The following is a 22,954-nucleotide window of genomic DNA, read 5'->3' as shown; positions in this document are numbered from 1 at the left end:
TTACCTGCCTCTCGCCGGGTTCGCCTACAACAACACGAAGCACGTGTCCACGGGGGTCACGCCGTTCTTCGCCAACAACGGGAGGCATCCCAGAACCTTCCCGGGACTAGAAAGAATGGTGGAGGGGGAGCCGCAGATAGCAGATGCGTTCGCGTCGGAGTTGCAGGAGGTCCACGATCAGCTGCGGCGGCACCTGGAGCTGGCCAAACACGCATACAAGGTGCAGGCGGACAAACACAGAAGGGTTGGCGAAGAGATCCATGTCGGGGACTGGGTCTGGTTAGCAGCCCACGCAGTGCCGACCAGGTCGTTGGCCAAGAAGAAACTAGGGCATAAGCAACTGGGGCCCTACCAAGTCGAAGAGCAGGTCAACCCGGTGGCTTTCAGGCTGGCGCTTCCGGAGGGTTCCAGAATGCATCCGGTGTTCCACAGATCGGTGCTCACTCCCTACAAGGCACCGCACAGGTTTCAGGAACCCGGAACGGCGCCGAGTCCGCTCAGAGAAAGAACCGGGCACGCGGGAGTGGCACAGGAGGAGCGCATCAATGAAGTCACGGAGATTTTGGACTCCAGGTGGGGGGAAGAGGGAGTAGAATACCTTCTCGCCAAGGAGGGCACCCCGGCCAGTGCGAACAGCTGGGTGCCGGGCTACGCCTTGGACGAACCTCTGCTCAAGGACGAGTTTCATGCCCTCTTCCCACATAGACCAATGCCAGCAGACCTTTTCGACGACTGGCTTTTCACTCCCACACTTTCTGCAAGCACGTTCCGGGGGTTCGACTCGGACGAGGACCCGATACGAGATGCCCGTTCCCCGGAGGGGTCGCCCTCGGGATCTGCCTCGGAACCCTCGTATTGGTGGGACGATAGACCAGAGGAGCAGTGGCGCAAGAGGTGGCTGGAAGGTCCCGGACGAGCAACGCCGCCAGGAGGCAGTGAGGGAGAGACGGACATGGACGTTTTCGGGGACGACCTTGGAGCAGAGGCAAGGGCAAGGGAGGAAACAGAGAGCGAGGGGGAGGAAGCAGAAGAAAAGATGAGTGATGACGACGACCCGAGATCTCCGAGTCTTTCCAGTGAATCAGAAGATTCACAGAAAGGAGCACCAGTGGCCAGGGCAAGGGGGGAGACTAGGGGGACACCCCAGGGAGATAGAGCCAGAGGGGACTCAGAGGAGAGCAGTTGGAAATCAGGACCAGCGTCACCGCCAGAGAGTAGGGAAGAGGAAAGGAGCCAGGGATCAAGCGCTGGCAGCTCACAACAGGAGGGAGGGCATGAGTCAGGAGTGGCCACACCTCCATCGGGGAGCGAAGAGACGGTTAGACGGAAGGTGGAAGGTTGGGCGCGCGCGCCAAGTTCAAATGCACAGGAAGGTGGCGCAGTAGGCAGCCCGGAGAGGGAGCCAGGTCCTAAAGCCCGGCGCAAGGAGATAGGAGGGTCCGGGGGGTCCGCGTCAGAGGAATCCCGGAAGGAAGAGACCCCTGGGGGCAGAGGGACCCAGAGAAGAACAGTCAGGCGGAAAAGGTGGAGCAGGGATAGGATATTAAATTGGTGCACAAGGGGCGGAGATTCAGACGAAGCTTCGCCGATCTAAGCATAAGACGTAGAGTTGCACGCAGCAGCTTGAGAATGGAAACTAACTCAATAAAGACTTTTAATTAATGATCGCTGGCTAGCGTGATCCTCTGTGAGCTAGGATCTGGAAGCAACCCTGACAATTATGAATAACAGTGGCGAGAGAGGACAACCCTGTCTTATACCCTTCCATATCTTCACTTCTTCTGTTATTACATTATTCACAATCAATTTAGCTCTTTGCTCTGTATAAATCACCCTTATTCCATTATAGAAATCGTTCCCCACCTCCATAAATTCTAAATTTTTTAACACAAATTCCCATGATATACAGTGGTGCCTCGCAAGACGAATGCCTCGCAAGACGGAAAACCCGCTAGACGAAAGGGTTTTCCGTTTTGGAGGCGCTTCGCAAAACGAATTTCCCTATGGGCTTCCTTCGCAAGACGAAAGCCCATAGGGAAATCTCCGGGACAGCGGGGAAGCGCAGCGCGTCTTCCCCACTGCCCTCGGACCTCCTCCGAAGGCTGGCGGTGGTGTGGAGACCTCCTCCCGCCGCCAGCCTTCGGAAGGCTGCTCTGAAGCCTGGCGGTGGGGTGGAGAAACCTCCTCCCGCCGCCAGGCTTCGGAAGGATGCTCCGAAGCCTGGCGGCGGGAGGAGGTCTCTCCGCCCCACCGCCAGCCTTCAGAAGGCTGCTCCGAAGCCTGGCGGCGGGAGGAGGTCTCTCCGCCCCACCGCCAGCCTTCGGAAGGCTGCTCCGAAGCCTGGCGGTGGGGCGGAGAGACCTCCTCCCGCCGCCAGGCTTCGGAAGGCTCTCCGAAGGCTGGCGGTGGGGCGGAGAGACCTTCTCCCCGCGCCAGCCTTCGGGTGGCTGTCCTGAAGACTTGCGGTGGGAGGAGGGTTTTCCTTCCCACCGCCAACATTCAGAATGCTGTTCTGAATGTTGGCGGTGGGGAGGAAAAACCCTCCTCCCACCGCAAGCCCCGGGAACAGAGGAGAAGCGCTGCGCCCCTTCCCCTCTGTTCCCGTATCTGTCCTGAAGGCTTGCGGTGGGGAGAAAAGCCCTTCTCCGCACCGCCAGCCTTGAAAGCGGTTTCCATAGGAACACATTAATTGATTTTCAATGCATTCCTATGGGAAACGGTGCTTCGCAAGAAGAAAAACTCGCAAGAAGAAAAAACTTGCGGAATGAATTAATTTCGTCTTGCGAGGCACCACTGTATTATCAAATGCCTTCTCCGCATCTACAAACATTAGTATAGCTTGTTTCTCATTCCTAGCAGACAGATATTCCAAAACATTTATTATATTTCTCACATTATGTTTCATCTGCCTGCCTGGAAGAAACCCTGCTTGATCATCGTGAATAAATTCTCTCAATACCTTTTTTAATCTTTTTGCTAATATTCCAGCAAAAATCTTATAGTCTGTGTTTAACAATGAGATCGTGTGTTAAATCAGAATCTTGCTTGGGAATAAGTATGATGAAGGCTTCTTTCCAAGTTTCCAGAATATCTTTTTCCTTCAAAATATTATTCATAACTTCTTTCAGTGGTACCGTCAGGGTGTGCCTCAATTCTTTGTAATAACTGGCTGGAAATCCATCTGGTCCTAGAGCCTTTCCTTTTTTCAATTCTTTTATGACCTCTATTATTTCCTCATTCTCAATTGGGGCATTCAGTCTGTCTTTCTTTTCTGTCGGGATCTTTTGCACCTTTTTTTCTTTTAAATATCTTTCTATTCTCTTCAAATTGTTCTTTTCTCTGTTGCTGTACAAATGATTATAAAAGTCCAAGAATCCTTTTCTAATGCCTTTCGGGTTCTCAATCTCTTCTCCATCCACAATAATTTTGTTGATTATGTTTTGTTCCTTTCTTTTCTTAATTTGCCACGCGAGCCATTTACCTGACTTATTGGCATTGTCCATAAAATATTCCATCAACTTCTTTTGCGCCTCTTGTATGATTTTTTGATCACCCAAGAGGTAATCGTTAATTCTCCATCTAAATGATCTTTCTTCATAACCTTTAATTTCCAATTTTATTGGACTGTGGTCTGAAATTACTCTTGGCTGAATTTCAATTTGCCGAATTCTTGGAGTTAGTTCATTCGAGACCCAAATTTGATCTATTCTTGACATTGACTGATTTGGTTCCGAATAAAATGTAAACTGTTTCTCCAGTGGATGTCTAGTCTCCAAACATCAATTAGATTACAGTTTTTCGTCATTGAAAAGAAAGTCTTGGGTAGTTTTCCTTCTTTGCTAACCTGAAATTGTTCTTAACCTGAACTTTAGCTAATGGGGCCTCCTGCTGCCATTGAGCCGCCAGAGCACGATTTCTGTTCTCATCCTGAAGCAAAGTTCTTAACCTGAAGCACGATTTCTGGGTTAGCGGAGTGTATAACCTGAAGTCTATGTAAAACGAGGTACCACTGTATATATTTAAAAATTGCATCCAATTTTGACAGTGTTATTACAAACCACTTCATTCAGCCCTGCAACATCTTGCGAAGCAGCGATATACTAATATGCATCTGTTATTATGTGACATTGGTCAAGGCTTTCTGGGAAATAATATATGATGAGTTTAAAGAAAATGTTTGAAAATACATTTGTCAAAAAAGCCAGAAGCCTTCTCACTAGGTATAAGACTTCTTATGTCTGCAACGACGGCAGCAAGAATGCAACTAGCCCAATGGGGCTTAAATTGGATTGTTATGAATGAAAAAAATTAGTAAAAAAATATTTCAAAAGAGAATGCTACTTGCCCAATTAATGGGGCTTAGATCAGGTTATTCATGAAAGAAATGATAAAAAAATATTTAAAAGAAGAGAGAATGCTACTAGCCCAATTAATGTGGCTTATATTTGATTGTTATTAATGAAAAAATTAATAAAAAATAATTTAAAAAGAGAATGCCACTAGCCCAATTAATGGGGCTCATATGGGATTGTTATTAATGAAAAAATTAATGAAAAAATAATTTACAAAGAGAATGCCACTTGCCCAATTAATAGGGCTTAAATCAGATTGCTATGAATGAAAATAATAAATTCTTTAAAAGAAGAAGAGAGAACGCTACTAACCCAATTAATGGGGCTTCTATTGGATTGTGATTAATGAAAAATTAATAAAACATTATTTAACAGAAGAAGAGAGAACGCTACTAGCCCAATTAATGGGGCTTATATTGGATTGTTATCATTATCATTATTTTTCCAGGCCTTCCCATCTAGAGCCCAGAAACTCTGTAACAGTTACCTTCTCAAAGTGATGAATCGCCAGCCAGATTTCCCCTTGCGCATTGAACACACAGCCGAGGTTACTCCATGCCACAGCAAAGTTGGGTTGGGTCTCGATGGCTTTCAGGTAGCAGGCCTTGGGAGGGTCGAGAGGTAGGTAGGTACAGGGGGAAGGGGGTATTTGCACAAAAGAAAAGCAAGAGAAAAGTCCCAGTTAGTATCCCTCCTCTGACCGGCCAAAAGTGATCCTGCGGTAGAGGCTCGCTCGCTGGCGCCAAAACTAGCGTGCTGGCGGGTGATGCTGCGCCAGCGCAAACCAGGACCCGAGTGCAAATCCACCATTGTCAGTTATGCTGACCCTTCGATATATAGCAATTCTTTCCTAGCAAGCAATTCCTTGGCCAAGGCCAGGACAGTTGCTTTCACACTCGCAATCGGCTTCCAATACGCCGCCGTTTGGATTGCAACAGTTTGGATTGTGACACAGTTTGGATAGCATCCTGGCTGAGGTCAGATGATCTTGGGGCCAGTCTCTCCCAAATATTCTCCAGTTGTCAAAATGACAGCAAGGCCTTGGTTCTCAAACGCCGAAAACCTGGAAGGAAGCTTCAAATTCTTCTTTTACAGCAGCCTTTCTCAACCTTGGGTCCCCAGATGTTGTTGGACTACAACTCCCATAATTCCTAGCCAGCATGACCTGTGGTCAGGGATGATGGGAGTTGTAGTTCAAGAACATCTGGGGACCCAAGGTTGAGAAAGGCTGTTTTACAGGAAGGCTCAACTTTTACTGGCATCCTCTTCACACGGACAAGAGGAGGTTTCATTTCGGGAGCCACAAAATCCCTGCTACTCAAACGCCGAAAACCCAGAAGGAAGGGTTAATCCTTCTTTTACAGAAAGGTTCATATGGACAATAGGGCAGTTTATGAAAAAGAAATTTTGGAAAATGTCTGCTGCAGAGATCTTATCTTACTACACTACGGATTATATAGCTATCTCTGAAATTTCATGCATTATCAGTTAATATCTTGACCCTACTCCACTGAAAAGCATTGGGTGTTCAGTAGGGCGGTTCAAAAAAAACTTTTTTTAAAAAAAATGCCTTCTCCAAAGGTACTACACCAGGGACCCTCCTTCATGAAAATAGCCGTTTTCCTATATCGTGAAGGCTGAAATGTCAATTCAGTGGAGCTGGGTCAAGATATTAACTAATATGCATGAAATTTCAGATATAGCTATATACTGTAATCCCTAGCGTAGTATGAAAATACCTTTGGAAAAGGCATTTTCAAAAAAAAAAGTTAATATGAACCGCCCTAATGGATAGGCGCAGGTTTCCTTTTGGGAGTCACAAAATCCCTGCTACTCAAACACCTTGGTTCCGAAACGCCAAAACCCCGGAAGGAAGCGTTCCTGTTTCTGGAGCTTCTTGGAAGCCAGATGTCTGACGCAGCTGTCGGCGATTGTTTCTGGGGCGCCTGCACCAATCAGAAGCTGCGCCTTGGTTTCCAAACATTTTGGAAGTCCAACAGGCTTCCGGAATGGATTAAGTTTGGCGCTTTGGTTTTTGCAATTAATTTTGTGCTTTTGTTATTTCTTGTATAGTACAGTACATTATCGCTTTCATTTTATGGATCAATGGTCTTGTTAGATAGCAGAATTCGTGTTCAATGGCTGTTTTTGTAAAAGTCTGGAACGGACGAATCCATTTTGCATTCCTTTCCATGGGAAAGCACGCCTTGGTTTTGGAACGCTTTTGAAACGGACTTCCAGAGCGAATGAAGTTTGAGAACCGTGGTAACCGGTCGTTAAAAACTTCCCTAAAGGTTCAGCCTTGCCGGCATCCTTGGTTTTGGAACGGATTCCGTTTCAGAACCAAGGGACTACTGTAAGTAGAAATTACATTAGAAGATCCAGAATACCCCATGAAAGACACGGTCTCTCTTTTTAAAGAGCAGAAACTTGGCTCTCCAACCCTGAACTCACCTGTTCAGAAATAGACTGGAAAGAGAAGCTGCTGAATTACAACTCATTACCAAACTTAAAACAATGGAGAGACCTGGTCTGAATAGAGACATTGGATTCTTATCTCATTATACATGACTAAGCCATCTCTCACCTCCTCACCCCTTGCCTTTTCCTGTAAGACCTATTACAGTCGTTAAGAGTCGTCAACAGGCTTATCTCAGCTATCTGCCAATCTCCGATTCCCACCACCCTTCTGAGTAATACCCCTCCCCACCTTCTCAATATATAGAAGGATCTGGCAACTTCTGTTTCAGTGTATCTGAAGAAGTGTGCATGCACACGAAAGCTTATACCAAGAACTAACTTAGTTGGTCTTTAAGGTGCTACAGGAAGGAATTTTTTTATTTGGACTATGGCAGACCAACACGGCTACCCATAAGTATTTTCTGTACAAGCGAGTAACGTTAGAGAGCAATTGATAGTCCTAGCCACGTTTCTTTCCGAGAAATAAACGTAAAAAAAGTACCTTAAGATTTAAAAGAGATAATTGGGAAAGGACTTAGTTAAAAGTATCTAACTCTTCCCGGTGGTTCATTTTTTATCCTTTTTCCTTCTTTGTTTGGATTGCAGCGTTCTGCTCTGCCGATGACGCGCTGTGGTCCTGCGGTAGCGCAAGGGCGGCGCAGCGGAAATGCGCACGGCGTGTGATGGGGCCCTTGTGAATGGTGGACTAGACGATTCATCTCCATGTGGGCGGCTCCTCTAGGCCTCTCAGCAAAATTGGGTTGCAATGCATTGAGGTTTCTGGCACAAATTTAAGACTCCCCACCCCCCTGAGTTTCTGCATGGGCCTGTCCGGCAGATGAATCAGTCTGGTTGGCCACTCATAGCACCCAGGGGCGTTGCGGCAAAGCGCGGCAGTTGGCAGCGAGGGCGCGAGCGGCGTGCTGTTAGGGGGCGCTGGCGACTTCTCGCGCTCGCATTGCAGGGACCGGGACCTTTGTGCAAAGCTGTCATTTGAGGTTGTGAAAGTAACATTCAGATGTGCGTCCTGCACAGGTGAGTTCAGGGTTGGAGAGCCAAGTTTCTGCTCTTTAAAAAGAGAGACCGTGTCTTTCATGGGGTATTCTGGATCTTCTAATGTAATTTCTACTTACAGTAGTCCCTTGGTTCTGAAACGGAATCCGTTCCAAAACCAAGGATGCCGGCAAGGCTGAACCTTTAGGGAAGTTTTTAACGACCGGTTACCACGGTTCTCAAACTTCATTCGCTCTGGAAGTCCGTTTCAAAAGCGTTCCAAAACCAAGGCGTGCTTTCCCATGGAAAGGAATGCAAAATGGATTCGTCCGTTCCAGACTTTTACAAAAACAGCCATTGAACACGAATTCTGCTATCTAACAAGACCATTGATCCATAAAATGAAAGCGATAATGTACTGTACTATACAAGAAATAACAAAAGCACAAAATTAATTGCAAAAACCAAAGCGCCAAACTTAATCCATTCCGGAAGCCTGTTGGACTTCCAAAATGTTTGGAAACCAAGGCGCAGCTTCTGATTGGTGCAGGCGCCCCAGAAACAATCGCCGACAGCTGCGTCAGACATCTGGCTTCCAAGAAGCTCCAGAAACAGGAACGCTTCCTTCCGGGGTTTTGGCGTTTCGGAACCAAGGTGTTTGAGTAGCAGGGATTTTGTGACTCCCAAAAGGAAACCTGCGCCTATCCATTAGGGCGGTTCATATTAACTTTTTTTTTTGAAAATGCCTTTTCCAAAGGTATTTTCATACTACGCTAGGGATTACAGTATATAGCTATATCTGAAATTTCATGCATATTAGTTAATATCTTGACCCAGCTCCACTGAATTGACATTTCAGCCTTCACGATATAGGAAAACGGCTATTTTCATGAAGGAGGGTCCCTGGTGTAGTACCTTTGGAGAAGGCATTTTTTTTAAAAAAAGTTTTTTTTGAACCGCCCTACTGAACACCCAATGCTTTTCAGTGGAGTAGGGTCAAGATATTAACTGATAATGCATGAAATTTCAGAGATAGCTATATAATCCGTAGTGTAGTAAGATAAGATCTCTGCAGCAGACATTTTCCAAAATTTCTTTTTCATAAACTGCCCTATTGTCCATATGAACCTTTCTGTAAAAGAAGGATTAACCCTTCCTTCTGGGTTTTCGGCGTTTGAGTAGCAGGGATTTTGTGGCTCCCGAAATGAAACCTCCTCTTGTCCGTGTGAAGAGGATGCCAGTAAAAGTTGAGCCTTCCTGTAAAACAGCCTTTCTCAACCTTGGGTCCCCAGATGTTCTTGAACTACAACTCCCATCATCCCTGACCACAGGTCATGCTGGCTAGGAATTATGGGAGTTGTAGTCCAACAACATCTGGGGACCCAAGGTTGAGAAAGGCTGCTGTAAAAGAAGAATTTGAAGCTTCCTTCCAGGTTTTCGGCGTTTGAGAACCAAGGCCCTGCTGTCATTTTGACAACTGGAGAATATTTGGGAGAGACTGGCCCCAAGATCATCTGACCTCAGCCAGGATGCTATCCAAACTGTGTCACAATCCAAACTGTTGCAATCCAAACGGCGGCGTATTGGAAGCCGATTGCGAGTGTGAAAGCAACTGTCCTGGCCTTGGCCAAGGAATTGCTTGCTAGGAAAGAATTGCTATATATCGAAGGGTCAGCATAACTGACAATGGTGGATTTGCACTCGGGTCCTGGTTTGCGCTGGCGCAGCATCACCCGCCAGCACGCTAGTTTTGGCGCCAGCGAGCGAGCCTCTACCGCAGGATCACTTTTGGCCGGTCAGAGGAGGGATACTAACTGGGACTTTTCTCTTGCTTTTCTTTTGTGCAAATACCCCCTTCCCCCTGTACCTACCTACCTCTCGACCCTCCCAAGGCCTGCTACCTGAAAGCCATCGAGACCCAACCCAACTTTGCTGTGGCATGGAGTAACCTCGGCTGTGTGTTCAATGCGCAAGGGGAAATCTGGCTGGCGATTCATCACTTTGAGAAGGTAACTGTTACAGAGTTTCTGGGCTCTAGATGGGAAGGCCTGGAAAAATAATGATAATGATAACAATCCAATATAAGCCCCATTAATTGGGCTAGTAGCGTTCTCTCTTCTTCTGTTAAATAATGTTTTATTAATTTTTCATTAATCACAATCCAATAGAAGCCCCATTAATTGGGTTAGTAGCGTTCTCTCTTCTTCTTTTAAAGAATTTATTATTTTCATTCATAGCAATCTGATTTAAGCCCTATTAATTGGGCAAGTGGCATTCTCTTTGTAAATTATTTTTTCATTAATTTTTTCATTAATAACAATCCCATATGAGCCCCATTAATTGGGCTAGTGGCATTCTCTTTTTAAATTATTTTTTATTAATTTTTTCATTAATAACAATCAAATATAAGCCACATTAATTGGGCTAGTAGCATTCTCTCTTCTTTTAAATATTTTTTTATCATTTCTTTCATGAATAACCTGATCTAAGCCCCATTAATTGGGCAAGTAGCATTCTCTTTTGAAATATTTTTTTACTAATTTTTTTCATTCATAACAATCCAATTTAAGCCCCATTGGGCTAGTTGCATTCTTGCTGCCGTCGTTGCAGACATAAGAAGTCTTATACCTAGTGAGAAGGCTTCTGGCTTTTTTGACAAATGTATTTTCAAACATTTTCTTTAAACTCATCATATATTATTTCCCAGAAAGCCTTGACCAATGTCACATAATAACAGATGCATATTAGTATATCGCTGCTTCGCAAGATGTTGCAGGGCTGAATGAAGTGGTTTGTAATAACACTGTCAAAATTGGATGCAATTTTTAAATATATACAGTGGTACCTCGTTTTACATAGACTTCAGGTTATACACTCCGCTAACCCAGAAATCGTGCTTCAGGTTAAGAACTTTGCTTCAGGATGAGAACAGAAATCGTGCTCTGGCGGCTCAATGGCAGCAGGAGGCCCCATTAGCTAAAGTTCAGGTTAAGAACAATTTCAGGTTAGCAAAGAAGGAAAACTACCCAAGACTTTCTTTTCAATGACGAAAAACTGTAATCTAATTGATGTTTGGAGACTAGACATCCACTGGAGAAACAGTTTACATTTTATTCGGAACCAAATCAGTCAATGTCAAGAATAGATCAAATTTGGGTCTCGAATGAACTAACTCCAAGAATTCGGCAAATTGAAATTCAGCCAAGAGTAATTTCAGACCACAGTCCAATAAAATTGGAAATTAAAGGTTATGAAGAAAGATCATTTAGATGGAGAATTAACGATTACCTCTTGGGTGATCAAAAAATCATACAAGAGGCGCAAAAGAAGTTGATGGAATATTTTATGGACAATGCCAATAAGTCAGGTAAATGGCTCGCGTGGCAAATTAAGAAAAGAAAGGAACAAAACATAATCAACAAAATTATTGTGGATGGAGAAGAGATTGAGAACCCGAAAGGCATTAGAAAAGGATTCTTGGACTTTTATAATCATTTGTACAGCAACAGAGAAAAGAACAATTTGAAGAGAATAGAAAGATATTTAAAAGAAAAAAAGGTGCAAAAGATCCCGACAGAAAAGAAAGACAGACTGAATGCCCCAATTGAGAATGAGGAAATAATAGAGGTCATAAAAGAATTGAAAAAAGGAAAGGCTCTAGGACCAGATGGATTTCCAGCCAGTTATTACAAAGAATTGAGGCACACCCTGACGGTACCACTGAAAGAAGTTATGAATAATATTTTGAAGGAAAAAGATATTCTGGAAACTTGGAAAGAAGCCTTCATCATACTTATTCCCAAGCAAGATTCTGATTTAACACACGATCTCATTGTTAAACACAGACTATAAGATTTTTGCTGGAATATTAGCAAAAAGATTAAAAAAGGTATTGAGAGAATTTATTCACGATGATCAAGCAGGGTTTCTTCCAGGCAGGCAGATGAAACATAATGTGAGAAATATAATAAATGTTTTGGAATATCTGTCTGCTAGGAATGAGAAACAAGCTATACTAATGTTTGTAGATGCGGAGAAGGCATTTGATAATACAGTGGTGCCTCGCAAGACGAAATTAATTCATTCCGCAAGTTTTTTCTTCTTGCGAGTTTTTCTTCTTGCGAAGCACCGTTTCCCATAGGAATGCATTGAAAATCAATTAATGTGTTCCTATGGAAACCGCTTTCAAGGCTGGCGGTGCGGAGAAGGGCTTTTCTCCCCACCGCAAGCCTTCAGGACAGATACGGGAACAGAGGGGAAGGGGCGCAGCGCTTCTCCTCTGTTCCCGGGGCTTGCGGTGGGAGGAGGGTTTTTCCTCCCCACCGCCAACATTCAGAACAGCATTCTGAATGTTGGCGGTGGGAAGGAAAACCCTCCTCCCACCGCAAGTCTTCAGGACAGCCACCCGAAGGCTGGCGCGGGGAGAAGGTCTCTCCGCCCCACCGCCAGCCTTCGGAGAGCCTTCCGAAGCCTGGCGGCGGGAGGAGGTCTCTCCGCCCCACCGCCAGGCTTCGGAGCAGCCTTCCGAAGGCTGGCGGTGGGGCGGAGAGACCTCCTCCCGCCGCCAGGCTTCGGAGCAGCCTTCCGAAGGCTGGCGGTGGGGCGGAGAGACCTCCTCCCGCCGCCAGGCTTCGGAGCAGCCTTCTGAAGGCTGGCGGTGGGGCGGAGAGACCTCCTCCCGCCGCCAGGCTTCGGAGCATCCTTCCGAAGCCTGGCGGCGGGAGGAGGTTTCTCCACCCCACCGCCAGGCTTCAGAGCAGCCTTCCGAAGGCTGGCGGCGGGAGGAGGTCTCCACACCACCGCCAGCCTTCGGAGGAGGTCCGAGGGCAGTGGGGAAGACGCGCTGCGCTTCCCCGCTGTCCCGGAGATTTCCCTATGGGCTTTCGTCTTGCGAAGGAAGCCCATAGGGAAATTCGTTTTGCGAAGCGCCTCCAAAACGGAAAACCCTTTCGTCTAGCGGGTTTTCCGTCTTGCGAGGCATTCGTCTTGCGAGGCACCACTGTATATCATGGGAATTTGTGTTAAAAAATTTAGAATTTATGGAGGTGGGGAACGATTTCTATAATGGAATAAGGGCGATTTATACAGAGCAAAGAGCTAAATTGATTGTGAATAATGTAATAACAGAAGAAGTGAAGATATGGAAGGGTATAAGACAGGGTTGTCCTCTCTCGCCACTGTTATTCATAATGGTTCTGGAAGTCCTCTTGAGTGCAATTAGACGAAATGAATTAATAAAAGGGGTGACAGTAGGTCAAAACGAATATAAAGTTAAAGCCTTTGCTGATGACCTGGTAATAACGATAGAAGATCCTTTAAAGAGTTTAAATGTGGAGATGGAATTTGGCAAGGTGGCCGGGTTTATATTAAATGTGGGAACCAGTTGACGGAAACCAGCCGTCATTTTGGGGTGCAAGGCAAAGAAAAAACACACACAAAGGCAAATGTCTCCATGGACGGAGGGCAAAAAAGCTCCTTCCTCTCTCTCCTCCGATTTTATTATCCTTTGTTCTCTCCAGCCGCATGGCAGCATTCCAATGTCTCACGTTACCTCATCCGGTCAAGCTTTAACCCACCCACAAACCATATAGGGTTACAGTGCCCAGAGGGGGGAACCTAACTCCTTATAGGGTCAATACATTCTAATACATTGTAAGCTCAGAGTGCTGGTCACCGAGGTCAGCAAGGCACCAGGTGGCACTACAAGCCTTTTCCATGACTTCCTGGCTCCCACATGCCCTCTTTCTTTATTTATTTAATCAGAGTCATATATGTCAGTACCAATACGGTTATATCGAGCGCGATAGGCGACTCTTGTGAGACCGGAAGCGGGCCGCGGACTGGAGAACCATGCAGTACATACAGAAATTAAAGAAGGAATACATTGTATACAGCAACACAAAATAATGCAAATAACTACTATAATGATCACTAAAATCAATAAATGTCGAAGCCAACTTCCATCCGGAAGCCAAGAATATAACCATGCCCATGGATCAACGGAAGGAGGGGGGGCAAACGGATTGTGGGCTACCATGGTTTCCATATGGTCAATTGTCGCAGATATGCTGACATTATTATCAGGAATAAACATGCAACAGTGAGAATGAACAAGCGCACAAACTCCTCCTTTTGAAGCTAAAATCACATCCAAAGTATAACGATTCTGTAAAACCACTTCTCTCATTGCAGACACCTCCTGGTTGAGTTCCTTCAAAGCTTTTATGGTATCATTGAATAATCCTTCAGTCCAATTTGCTAGTCGATGGAGGTCCCTATAGTTCATTGCTGCACCCACCGAGGGCAGCAAGGCCCGAGAGACCTGGGTACCGATATATTGATTTATGGGTGAATTTACCTCCCGACGATTTCGTAGTCTAAGAGAAGATGGTAACTTATCAACCTTATACAACAACGGAACCACGAGACCCAATGTACATGTGCCTGTGAGGTTTCGAGGAATGGCTTTGTATGCTTTTTCGCCACAAAGCAACCATAACTCTCTTTGGAGTAAATAGCTGATATTACTACTCTGTTGGGACCAATTAAAGGCTTCAGTAAATAAGGAACTGTGATGGGATGATTAGCTGCTTGTGCGTAAAATCGTGGTCCCTCAGAGTTTGTGCAACTCCACAAACCTCTGTGTGTGACAGAGCTCCTCAGACATGTCTGCCCTAGTCACTTGCAGATTCCGACAGTGGTTGTTTTCGGAAGCGCTTCCAGCATAGAAGCTCCTTAACGGAAACACGTCTTCTGGACTCACGACGTGACAGCTTCCGGCGAGGAATGGGTCTCCCTATGGGAGCTTCTGACACCTCCCCACTGTTCTCGCTGGACGTGTCCCTGAGCCCTCCCTCTTGCTCGCTTTCCCTCAGAGATCCTCCCCTTTCCCTGCTAGTTCCTGCTTTAGCTGCTGCGTCTCTCTCAGCATTCGTGAGACCTTCCTCCAGAGACCCATCTCTCCCCCTGCTGGTCCCTGCTTCCGCTGCTGAGTCCCTCCCAGCCTCCGTGAGCCCTCTCCCCACCTGTTCCTCCGATGGCAGTTCCCTGACATCCACCTCCTCTCCAGGACCCCCTTCACCCCCGCCCATTCCCTCTCCTCTGGGCGGTGAGGAGGTAAAACCCCGAAAAGAATCCTCTTCATCTTCAGACGTCTCGAACATTTCCCTCCATCGGTCGCCGTTCCGGCTCGCTGAATCCTCCTCCTCCTCGGAATCTGTGAACCCCTCCAACTCTTCTTCTTCGTCGGTGGTGGCAAAGTATTCCCTCCGGAACCTCGCCACTGGCTGAGGTTTACGTGGGAACCTCTGATGAAAAGTTTCTATTAAAACCTCGTCATTGACATCCTCTGCCATGACCCAGGTGTTTTCCGACTCCGGTTCCCCTTCCCACGTTACCAAATACTCTACTTGATCTCCCTTCCACCTGGAATCGAGAATCTCCGCTACATGGTAGCTGTGTTCCCTTTCCTCCATTGCTGGTCCCCGAGTGACCCTCCCTTCTCTGTCCCCTTTATACGGTGACAGCAACGACCTGTGGAAAACTGGGTGCAGCTTCATGTGGTTCGGTAACCGGAGTCTGAAAGCCACTGGGTTGACCTGTTGCGTGACTTCAAATGGGCCCAGTCTTTTGGGTCTTAACTTCTTACAACCCCCTTTGAATGGTAACCCTTGGATTGACAGCCACACCTGGTCCCCCACCCTAATGGTTTCACATTCTCTTCTGTTTTTGTCTGCCTGCCTCTTATATTCCTCCTTGGCCCTGTCTAAGTTAAGTTGGAGCCGGCGATGGATCGCTTCCATTTCTTCTACGAACTGTTCGGCAGCTGGAACGCTCCAGTTCTCCCCTTCCCCCCCTGGGAAGGCTCTGGGATGGCACCCGTGATTAGCCAAAAAGGGGCTCATTCCCGTGGACACGTTCTCTGCATTGTTGTAGGCAAATTCTGCCAACGCCAGCTTCTCCACCCAATCATTCTCTCTGTCATTCACATAACACCTCAAATATTGCTGGAGGATGCCATTGGCTCTTTCCGCCTGCCCGTTGGTTTCAGGATGCCGGGCAGTCGAAAAATTGACCTCTACATGCAGTAAGCTCATGAGCTTCCTCCAGAACCTGGAAGTAAATTGTTTCCCTCGGTCTGAAACCACCCTCAAGGGGGCGCCATGCAACCTAAACACATTTTCTACAAACAATTTAGCGGTTTCTTCTGCCGTGACAGCATGTGAGCAGGCTATAAAGTGGGCCATTTTGGTTAACAGGTCTACCACAACCATGATGGCTGTTTTCCCTCTGGACTTTGGCAGATCAGTCATGAAATCTATTGCCACTGCTTCCCATGGTCTTTCAGGTGTGGGTAGTGGTTCTAATAACCCTGCCGGTGCCCGCCTCTCCCCCTTGGCTCGCTGGCATTGGTCACACCCTCTCACATACTCCCGCACATCTTCCCTGACCTTGGGCCACCAAAATTCCCTGGTAACCAGCCACATGGTTTTGTGTTGCCCAAAATGCCCTGCTGTGGGGCTATCGTGCAGTTGCTTGAGTACCTTCTCCCTCAAATCACCTTCAGGTATATATAACGCTCCCTTGTAATACAACGCCCCGTTTCTCTCCTCAAAACCCCCGGGTTTGTCTCCCTCCCTCCTGAGACCCCTGAGTTTGTCCTGGGCGTATTCATCATGCACCGTTCCCTCTACCAGTTCCCTTTGCCCCACCAATGCCGCCCCACACACCCAGCGGTCCTCTGGAATGACATGTCTTTCTTCGGGTGCTCCCTCCCCCTCCAAATATTCAGGTTTGCGTGAGAGAGCATCCGCCCTAACGTTCTCTGGGCCTGGCACGTAACAAATCTCAAAGTTAAATTTGGAGAACTCCTGGGCCCATCTCAACTGCCGTTGGTTGAGCACTCGCGCCGTTCTCCAATACTCTAGGTTCTTGTGGTCAGTGCACACTTGCACCTTATGTTGTGCACCAATTAGCAGGTGCCTCCATCTCCGGAAAGCCTCATGAATAGCAAGAAGTTCTCGGTCGTACACCGTGTAGTTCCTCTCAGATTTGTTCAGCTTTCGCGAAAAAAAGGCACACGGTCTCCACTCTGACTCCTCCTTCCCTGGCTGCAGAAGAAGCACCGCCCCTATGGCTCTGTCTGATGCGTCTGTTTCGACTCTCAGCTTTTTTTGTAAATCCACATGCAGAAGTTGTCCTTCAGAGGCGAAGGCCCTTTTCAGTTCCTCAAACGCTCGCTCCGCCTCCTCAGTCCAAACAAATTTCTTCTTACTGCTGAGACAGTCCGTAATGGGCGCCGTCAGGTGTGCAAAGTTTCGGATGAACTTACGATAAAAGTTCCCAAACCCTAGGAACCTCTGCACATCCTTCTTGGTTTTGGGTGTTTTCCATTCCAGCACTGCCTGGACCTTGCCGGGATCCATGGCCAATCCCTTGTCTGACAGGCGGTACCCCAGGAATTTCACCTCCTTGGTATGAAACTGACACTTCTCCAGTTTCACCCACAGCCTGTTGGCTTGCAGCCTGCTCAACACTTCTCTGACGTCTCTCACATGCTGCTCCTCATTCTCAGAATACACCAACACGTCATCTAGGAAGGCCACACAATTCTTGTAAAGCAAAGGCCCCAGTACGTGGTTCATAAACGATTGGAAGCACGCCGAGCCTGCTTGTAGACCGAAGGGCATAACTAAATATTCAAATGCCCCCAAAGGGGTGAACATGGTGGTTTTCCATTCATCCCCTTTCCTTATACGTATCAGGTTGTACGCCCCCCTTAGGTCCAGCTTTGTAAAAATCTTTCCCTTCCGCACCCTGGTCAAAATGTCGTCAATCCTGGGCATAGGGAAAGCCAAGGGTTCTGACACTGCGTTTAACGCCCTGAAGTCACACACAAGTCTCGGCTTGTCTGTGTTTTTTTTATCCACAAAAAACACTGGGCTACCCCCCACTGCTTTGGACTCTCTGATGAAGCCTCTCTTCAGGTTCTTGTCAATGAACTCTCTTAGCTCCTGCATTTCTCTGTCTGACATGGCATACAACTTGCCTACAGGAAGCTGTGCCCCAGGGAGTAAATTGATTTGACAGTCAAAGGGCCTATGCGGGGGTAGTTGGTCAGCTTCCTTCTCGCTGAACACGTCGCTGAGATCTGCGTATTGTGGTGGTACCTTCACCTTCTCCATTACTTCCGTCCCTGCTAGGGTGGCTTGGGCCCCTGCTGAACCCTTTCCCCCTTTGCAGTGTTCTAAGCAATGTGCTGAACCAAAGGAAACCACTCTCTGATGCCAGCCCACCAGCGGATCATGTAACGCTAGCCAGCTCATCCCCAAAATAATAGGAGCTCCTCCCAAGGTGGCCACATTAAACGCTATCAGTTCTGTGTGCCTTGCCACCTTCATTATCATTGGGACGGTCTGCAAGCTGACTTCTCCTCCCAACAACTCCCTGCCATCGATCGTGGTCACCTGCAGGGGGTTGCTTAAAGGGATAGTCTGTATCTGGTGTTCAGCTGCAAACTCTTTGCTCATAAAATTGCAGGAGCTGCCTGAGTCCAACAGCGCCTTTATCTTTAGGGGGTGTCCATTTTGCAGCTCTAGCAACACTTCAATCACTAGGGCAGGTTGAGGAGCTTCTGGCATGGGCACTTTCACTGCTCTTTGGCCTGGCTGCTGTGCCCCGACTGTGGCAACCAGGCGTTGGCTTTTACCTGCTCCGGTTTTCCCTCCTCTCTTCCCTCAACAGCTCCCACCATCCCTTGCCATTCCTTCCTCTGGGGGCAGACTCTGGCAAAGTGACCTGGCTGTTGGCAGAGATAGCATTTCCGGGCGCCTTTTCCCTCCTTCTTTCCCCCCTCACTGGGCTTTGAAACTGCGCGCGCGCGCGCTGTTCCGATTTCCATCGGCTCTGCCGGCGGGAAAGTTGTCTCTGGAATGTCAGGAATGCGGAACTCCTTCCAGCGTCCCCCCTTCCCTTCCCGCCTCTCCAAAGCTCTCGCCTCCTGGCGCGCTCCTATGGTCAGCGCAGATTTAGTCAGCTGATCCATAGAATCCGCCCTAGGACCCCGGGAAAGTTCGTCTTTCACAGCCGAAGCAAGGCCTTCTTCAAATAGCATTTGAATGGGTGCCGCCGATAAGTCCCACCCCAATCTGTGAACCAGCATGGTGAACTCAGTCCAGTACTCACGGACAGATCGGCTTCCCTGCTTGCAAGCCATTAGCTGTCTGCGCACCACTCCCTCCTCAATATCGCTGGAAAACATGAGATCCATTGCACGAAAGAACTTCATGGTGTCCTTTAGGACGTCATTGTGTGTTGCCATCAGGGGTCTAACCCAGTCCCTCGCCCCTTTTTCAAGATGCCCAATCACAAAAGCCACTCGCGATTCCTCGTCAGGGAATTCATCAAACTGCACATTGAGGGCATATTGCATCTCTGTTCTAAAGGCATGGTAGTCCTTGGGGTCCCCCCCCAAACTTCTGCACCAATCCTGGTACCTTTCTGGTGAACTGGGTGGCTCTCCCCTTCTTGTCTGCATCCTGAGCCCTTCTCTCCTCAAGCCTCGCCGTCTGCAGCGCCAGTTGGATTTCCAACGCTCGGTACCTTTCTTCCAAGCTTGGACCCGCTCCAACTCCTGCCTCTCCGGTTCCGGCTGGGTCGCTCATGATGCCTTCTCCTGCACAGGCAGCTTACAAAGACTGTCGGAATGCTGTGATGGGATGATTAGCTGCTTGTGCGTAAAATCGTGGTCCCTCAGAGTTTGTGCAACTCCACAAACCTCTGTGTGTGACAGAGCTCCTCAGACATGTCTGCCCTAGTCACTTGCAGATTCCGACAGTGGTTGTTTTCGGAAGCGCTTCCAGCATAGAAGCTCCTTAACGGAAACACGTCTTCTGGACTCACGACGTGACAGCTTCCGGCGAGGAATGGGTCTCCCTATGGGAGCTTCTGACACCTCCCCACTGTTCTCGCTGGACGTGTCCCTGAGCCCTCCCTCTTGCTCGCTTTCCCTCAGAGATCCTCCCCTTTCCCTGCTAGTTCCTGCTTTAGCTGCTGCGTCTCTCTCAGCATTCGTGAGACCTTCCTCCAGAGACCCATCTCTCCCCCTGCTGGTCCCTGCTTCCGCTGCTGAGTCCCTCCCAGCCTCCGTGAGCCCTCTCCCCACCTGTTCCTCTGATGGCAGTTCCCTGACAGGAACTGATATGAAATTGCTCATCTGTGGCATTTGCTAAGCCAGGGATAGAAGAATTCAGACTCCAATTTGCATGGTAGGTTTCTTTCCTAGTTTTTAGCCATGCACTGGTATCGCTTCTAAAGCACTGAGATTGGTCACTGTATGTTCCTGTAAGAGAACAAGAGCTATTAAACATGAATTTCAATGTATATTGACAGTTTGGATATATGCCCCATGATTCTTTCCCCTCTTTAATTTGAAAACAAATGGGGGCAGGCTCATGGAGGGTCAATTGTACTGGAGGCCAAAAAGTTTGCTTAGGGGATATAATATTAGTAAATTGAAAAGATCCATTGACAGGCACGCCATGAAGCATTATGCCTGAATGACTGGCAAAGGGCGGCATGTGCATACATAACCAACATTTAGAAGCATGCAATAAACTGGTAAACTTAATCATATCTTGTACAAAAATATTATTCCTCCATATCTTATGATAATTTTCTCCCCTAAAAGTCTTATTCAACAATGCTGTTCTTATAGTTCGAGAGTGGCTGAGCCGTGGATACTGCCAGCCAGAGTAGGATTCAGGCGACAGCTGCTTGCCAGCCGATAAGGTGAAATATGGTGGCTGCAACTGGATTGTGTCGTCTGCTTCTCTTCCTTGTATAATGATGCAGCAAAAGATGGCAAGGCAAATGGTTAGGAAGGCACTTCTGTAGTTGAAGGGACTCGCCATGGCCGCACGCATCGAGCTGGAACCCACAAAGGCTTGTCCTCGACGTCCACTGCCGCGTACCCTCGTCCCCACGTGATCAGCGGAACAGGTCCATGCCACGCGGGATCAGGCAAGCGTCGGTACACCACCAAGGGGTGGGGGAGTGCCTCCTCCTTCCTAAAATGCAATTCCGCGGGAGTATGGGTCCTATTATGTGGATATAAAAGATGGTTAAGTACAAAAAGAACTTGGTGAACAGCCGAAGGGATATCTGCCGTTGGTATGCTTCGGCCGCCAAGCTGTTTAAGCAATAGTGTTTTGAACGTCAGGTGTGCTCTTTCCACTATAGCTTGACCTGTGGAGTTAAAGGGTATGCCATGAGTTAATTTCACATTCCACAACATACAAAATTCCGAAAATGTTTTAGAAATATATGCTGGACCATTATCAGTTTTGATACGCGCAGGTTTACCCATGACTGAGAAACAGCGGATAGTGTGCTGAATGACATGCCAAGCTGTTTCCCCCCTCATGGGCGTAGCCCATATGAATCCAGAGTGGGTGTCCACCGTGAGGTGAACCTTGGAGAGTGGAGCCAACACAGGTGTGTGTGTGACATCCATCTGCCAACACGCCAATGCAGACGTGCCCCTAGGATTGACAGCATCAAAAGGAATGGCCAGCTGAGATTTAGAACAAGAAGCACATTGGGAAACTATATCCCTTGCTTGGGCCAAAGGAATAGAAAAATGCTTTGCCAATGCTTTCGCAGGAAGGTGAAAGGTGTTATGACCTAGTATAGGGTCAGAAAAGAGAGAAAAGGTAGAAATGTCCCTCAGAGCCACATCTGCTCTTGCATTGCCCTCTGCTAAATACCCTGGGTGTGATGTGTGGGAGCGAAGATGTGCAACATAATAAGATAACTCTCTGTGCTGAAGTAAGGCCTGCAGGCCAAGAAACAAGGAAAACAAGTCAGAATCCAAGGAAGGAGTTATATAAGATATTGGTAAACTAGCAAAAAGGCGATATACATACTGAGTATCCACAATAAGATTGAAAGGTTGAGTAGGAAAGGATTGAAAGGCAAGAATCACAGCTGCTAGCTCAGCTCACTGGGCAGAAGACTGTGGAGGGGTATATAAACATTTCCATTTTCCTCCCTCCTCCCATGTCACCACCCCCCTACTTCTTGTTCTATCCGTGAAGAGGGTTAGTGCAGAGGGGAGAGGTGTGAGAGACAAGGGGGTAGCCAAACATAGGTGACCTGTGTCAGAAATGTCAAACGGTCATCCTTTGGAGGGTTAAAAATGATGACACCTATAAAATCAGCTAAAGCAATTTGCACGTGAACGTCCTTTGATAACAATGTCTGATGTGGATTCAATTACTGAATAAATGTTCTTTGGTGGGGTATGTGGTAGATGTAACCATTCTATAATGCAGATAGTCTTCTTCTTGTTCCGCCTGAGCATATAAAATTCCTGTTGGCAACGATGTAGCAAATACGGCCAGGTGCAGCTCGTGTGCAGCACCTCTAGGTGGCGCATGTGGAAAGGTTTCAATGCTTCACCCACAAAATGTTGACAAAGTGTAGGGGAGTTTCACATGCCTTGAGGACAATCCACTGATAATGTTGCGAATCGTGATATACTGGCAATGTAAAAGCAAACTGTTCCTTGTCTGCTGGAGCCAGTGGGATGAAGATGGTTCAATGTGGCCGAAAGTCAATTGTTCAGAGATAAGCTGTTCAGAAACAGGATGGTGCCATTGCTGCGGATTTTTCTTTTGGTGGAGGCCACCGTTCTACCCACACTGAGGTATCGGTGATCCTGGTTTGCCATGCTGGAAACGTTGTATCGGTGGCTACAGGCTGGTTTTCATTGAGCGCTGCTGCTAGCAGATGAATCTTGTGGGTGGCTGTATCACCAGACTGACAAATGCGAAGCATGGCTGCTGTGTCTGTGGCAGGATTGTGTATTATCGGTCTTAACGCAACCTTACAATCCTCTTTGGCATATTCAAAGGCCAATTGTTTGATAATTATTTGTTTGGCTTCAGGATTTTCAATTTGTCTACTCACTGCTGTAATCAGCCTGTCCATAAAGGAAGAATATGATTCTCTTGCCTCTTGCCTGATTGAACCCCACCTTGATTGAATACTGGTGGGTTCTGGGATTTTTCTCATTGCTTGTTGAGCAGCAAGAGCAGTATCCCTCAATAAAATCTGCAGCAGTGTGGCTTGTACTGAAGCCTGAGCAA

At 47.3% G+C, this 22,954-nt stretch overlaps 2 protein-coding genes across 2 annotated transcripts in view; one reads left to right on the top strand and one right to left on the bottom strand.

Annotated features, from left to right (window-relative positions):
* Positions 1-5,028, bottom strand: part of LOC308578054 (uncharacterized protein) — a gene marked incomplete at its 5' end in the record, with an annotated part of 39,759 nt that extends 34,731 nt beyond the window's left edge. The window contains one exon of the mRNA XM_081178338.1: positions 4,840-5,028. Coding sequence (XP_081034464.1) covers positions 4,840-5,028 — 189 coding nt within the window. The remainder of the gene's footprint in view (positions 1-4,839) is intronic.
* Positions 5,029-9,619: 4,591 nt separating this feature from the next.
* LOC308577853 (uncharacterized protein) overlaps positions 9,620-22,954 on the top strand; it is a gene marked incomplete at its 5' end in the record, with an annotated part of 46,824 nt that continues 33,489 nt past the window's right edge. The window contains one exon of the mRNA XM_081178252.1: positions 9,620-9,814. Within this exon, the coding sequence (XP_081034378.1) occupies positions 9,620-9,814 (195 nt within the window). The remainder of the gene's footprint in view (positions 9,815-22,954) is intronic.

This window comes from Podarcis bocagei (assembly GCF_964188305.1).
Source record: "Podarcis bocagei genome assembly, chromosome: W".
Lineage (NCBI taxonomy): Eukaryota > Metazoa > Chordata > Lepidosauria > Squamata > Lacertidae > Podarcis > Podarcis bocagei.
The sequence above is the reverse complement of the archived record's forward strand: the minus strand, read 5'-3'. Positions and strand labels throughout refer to the sequence as shown.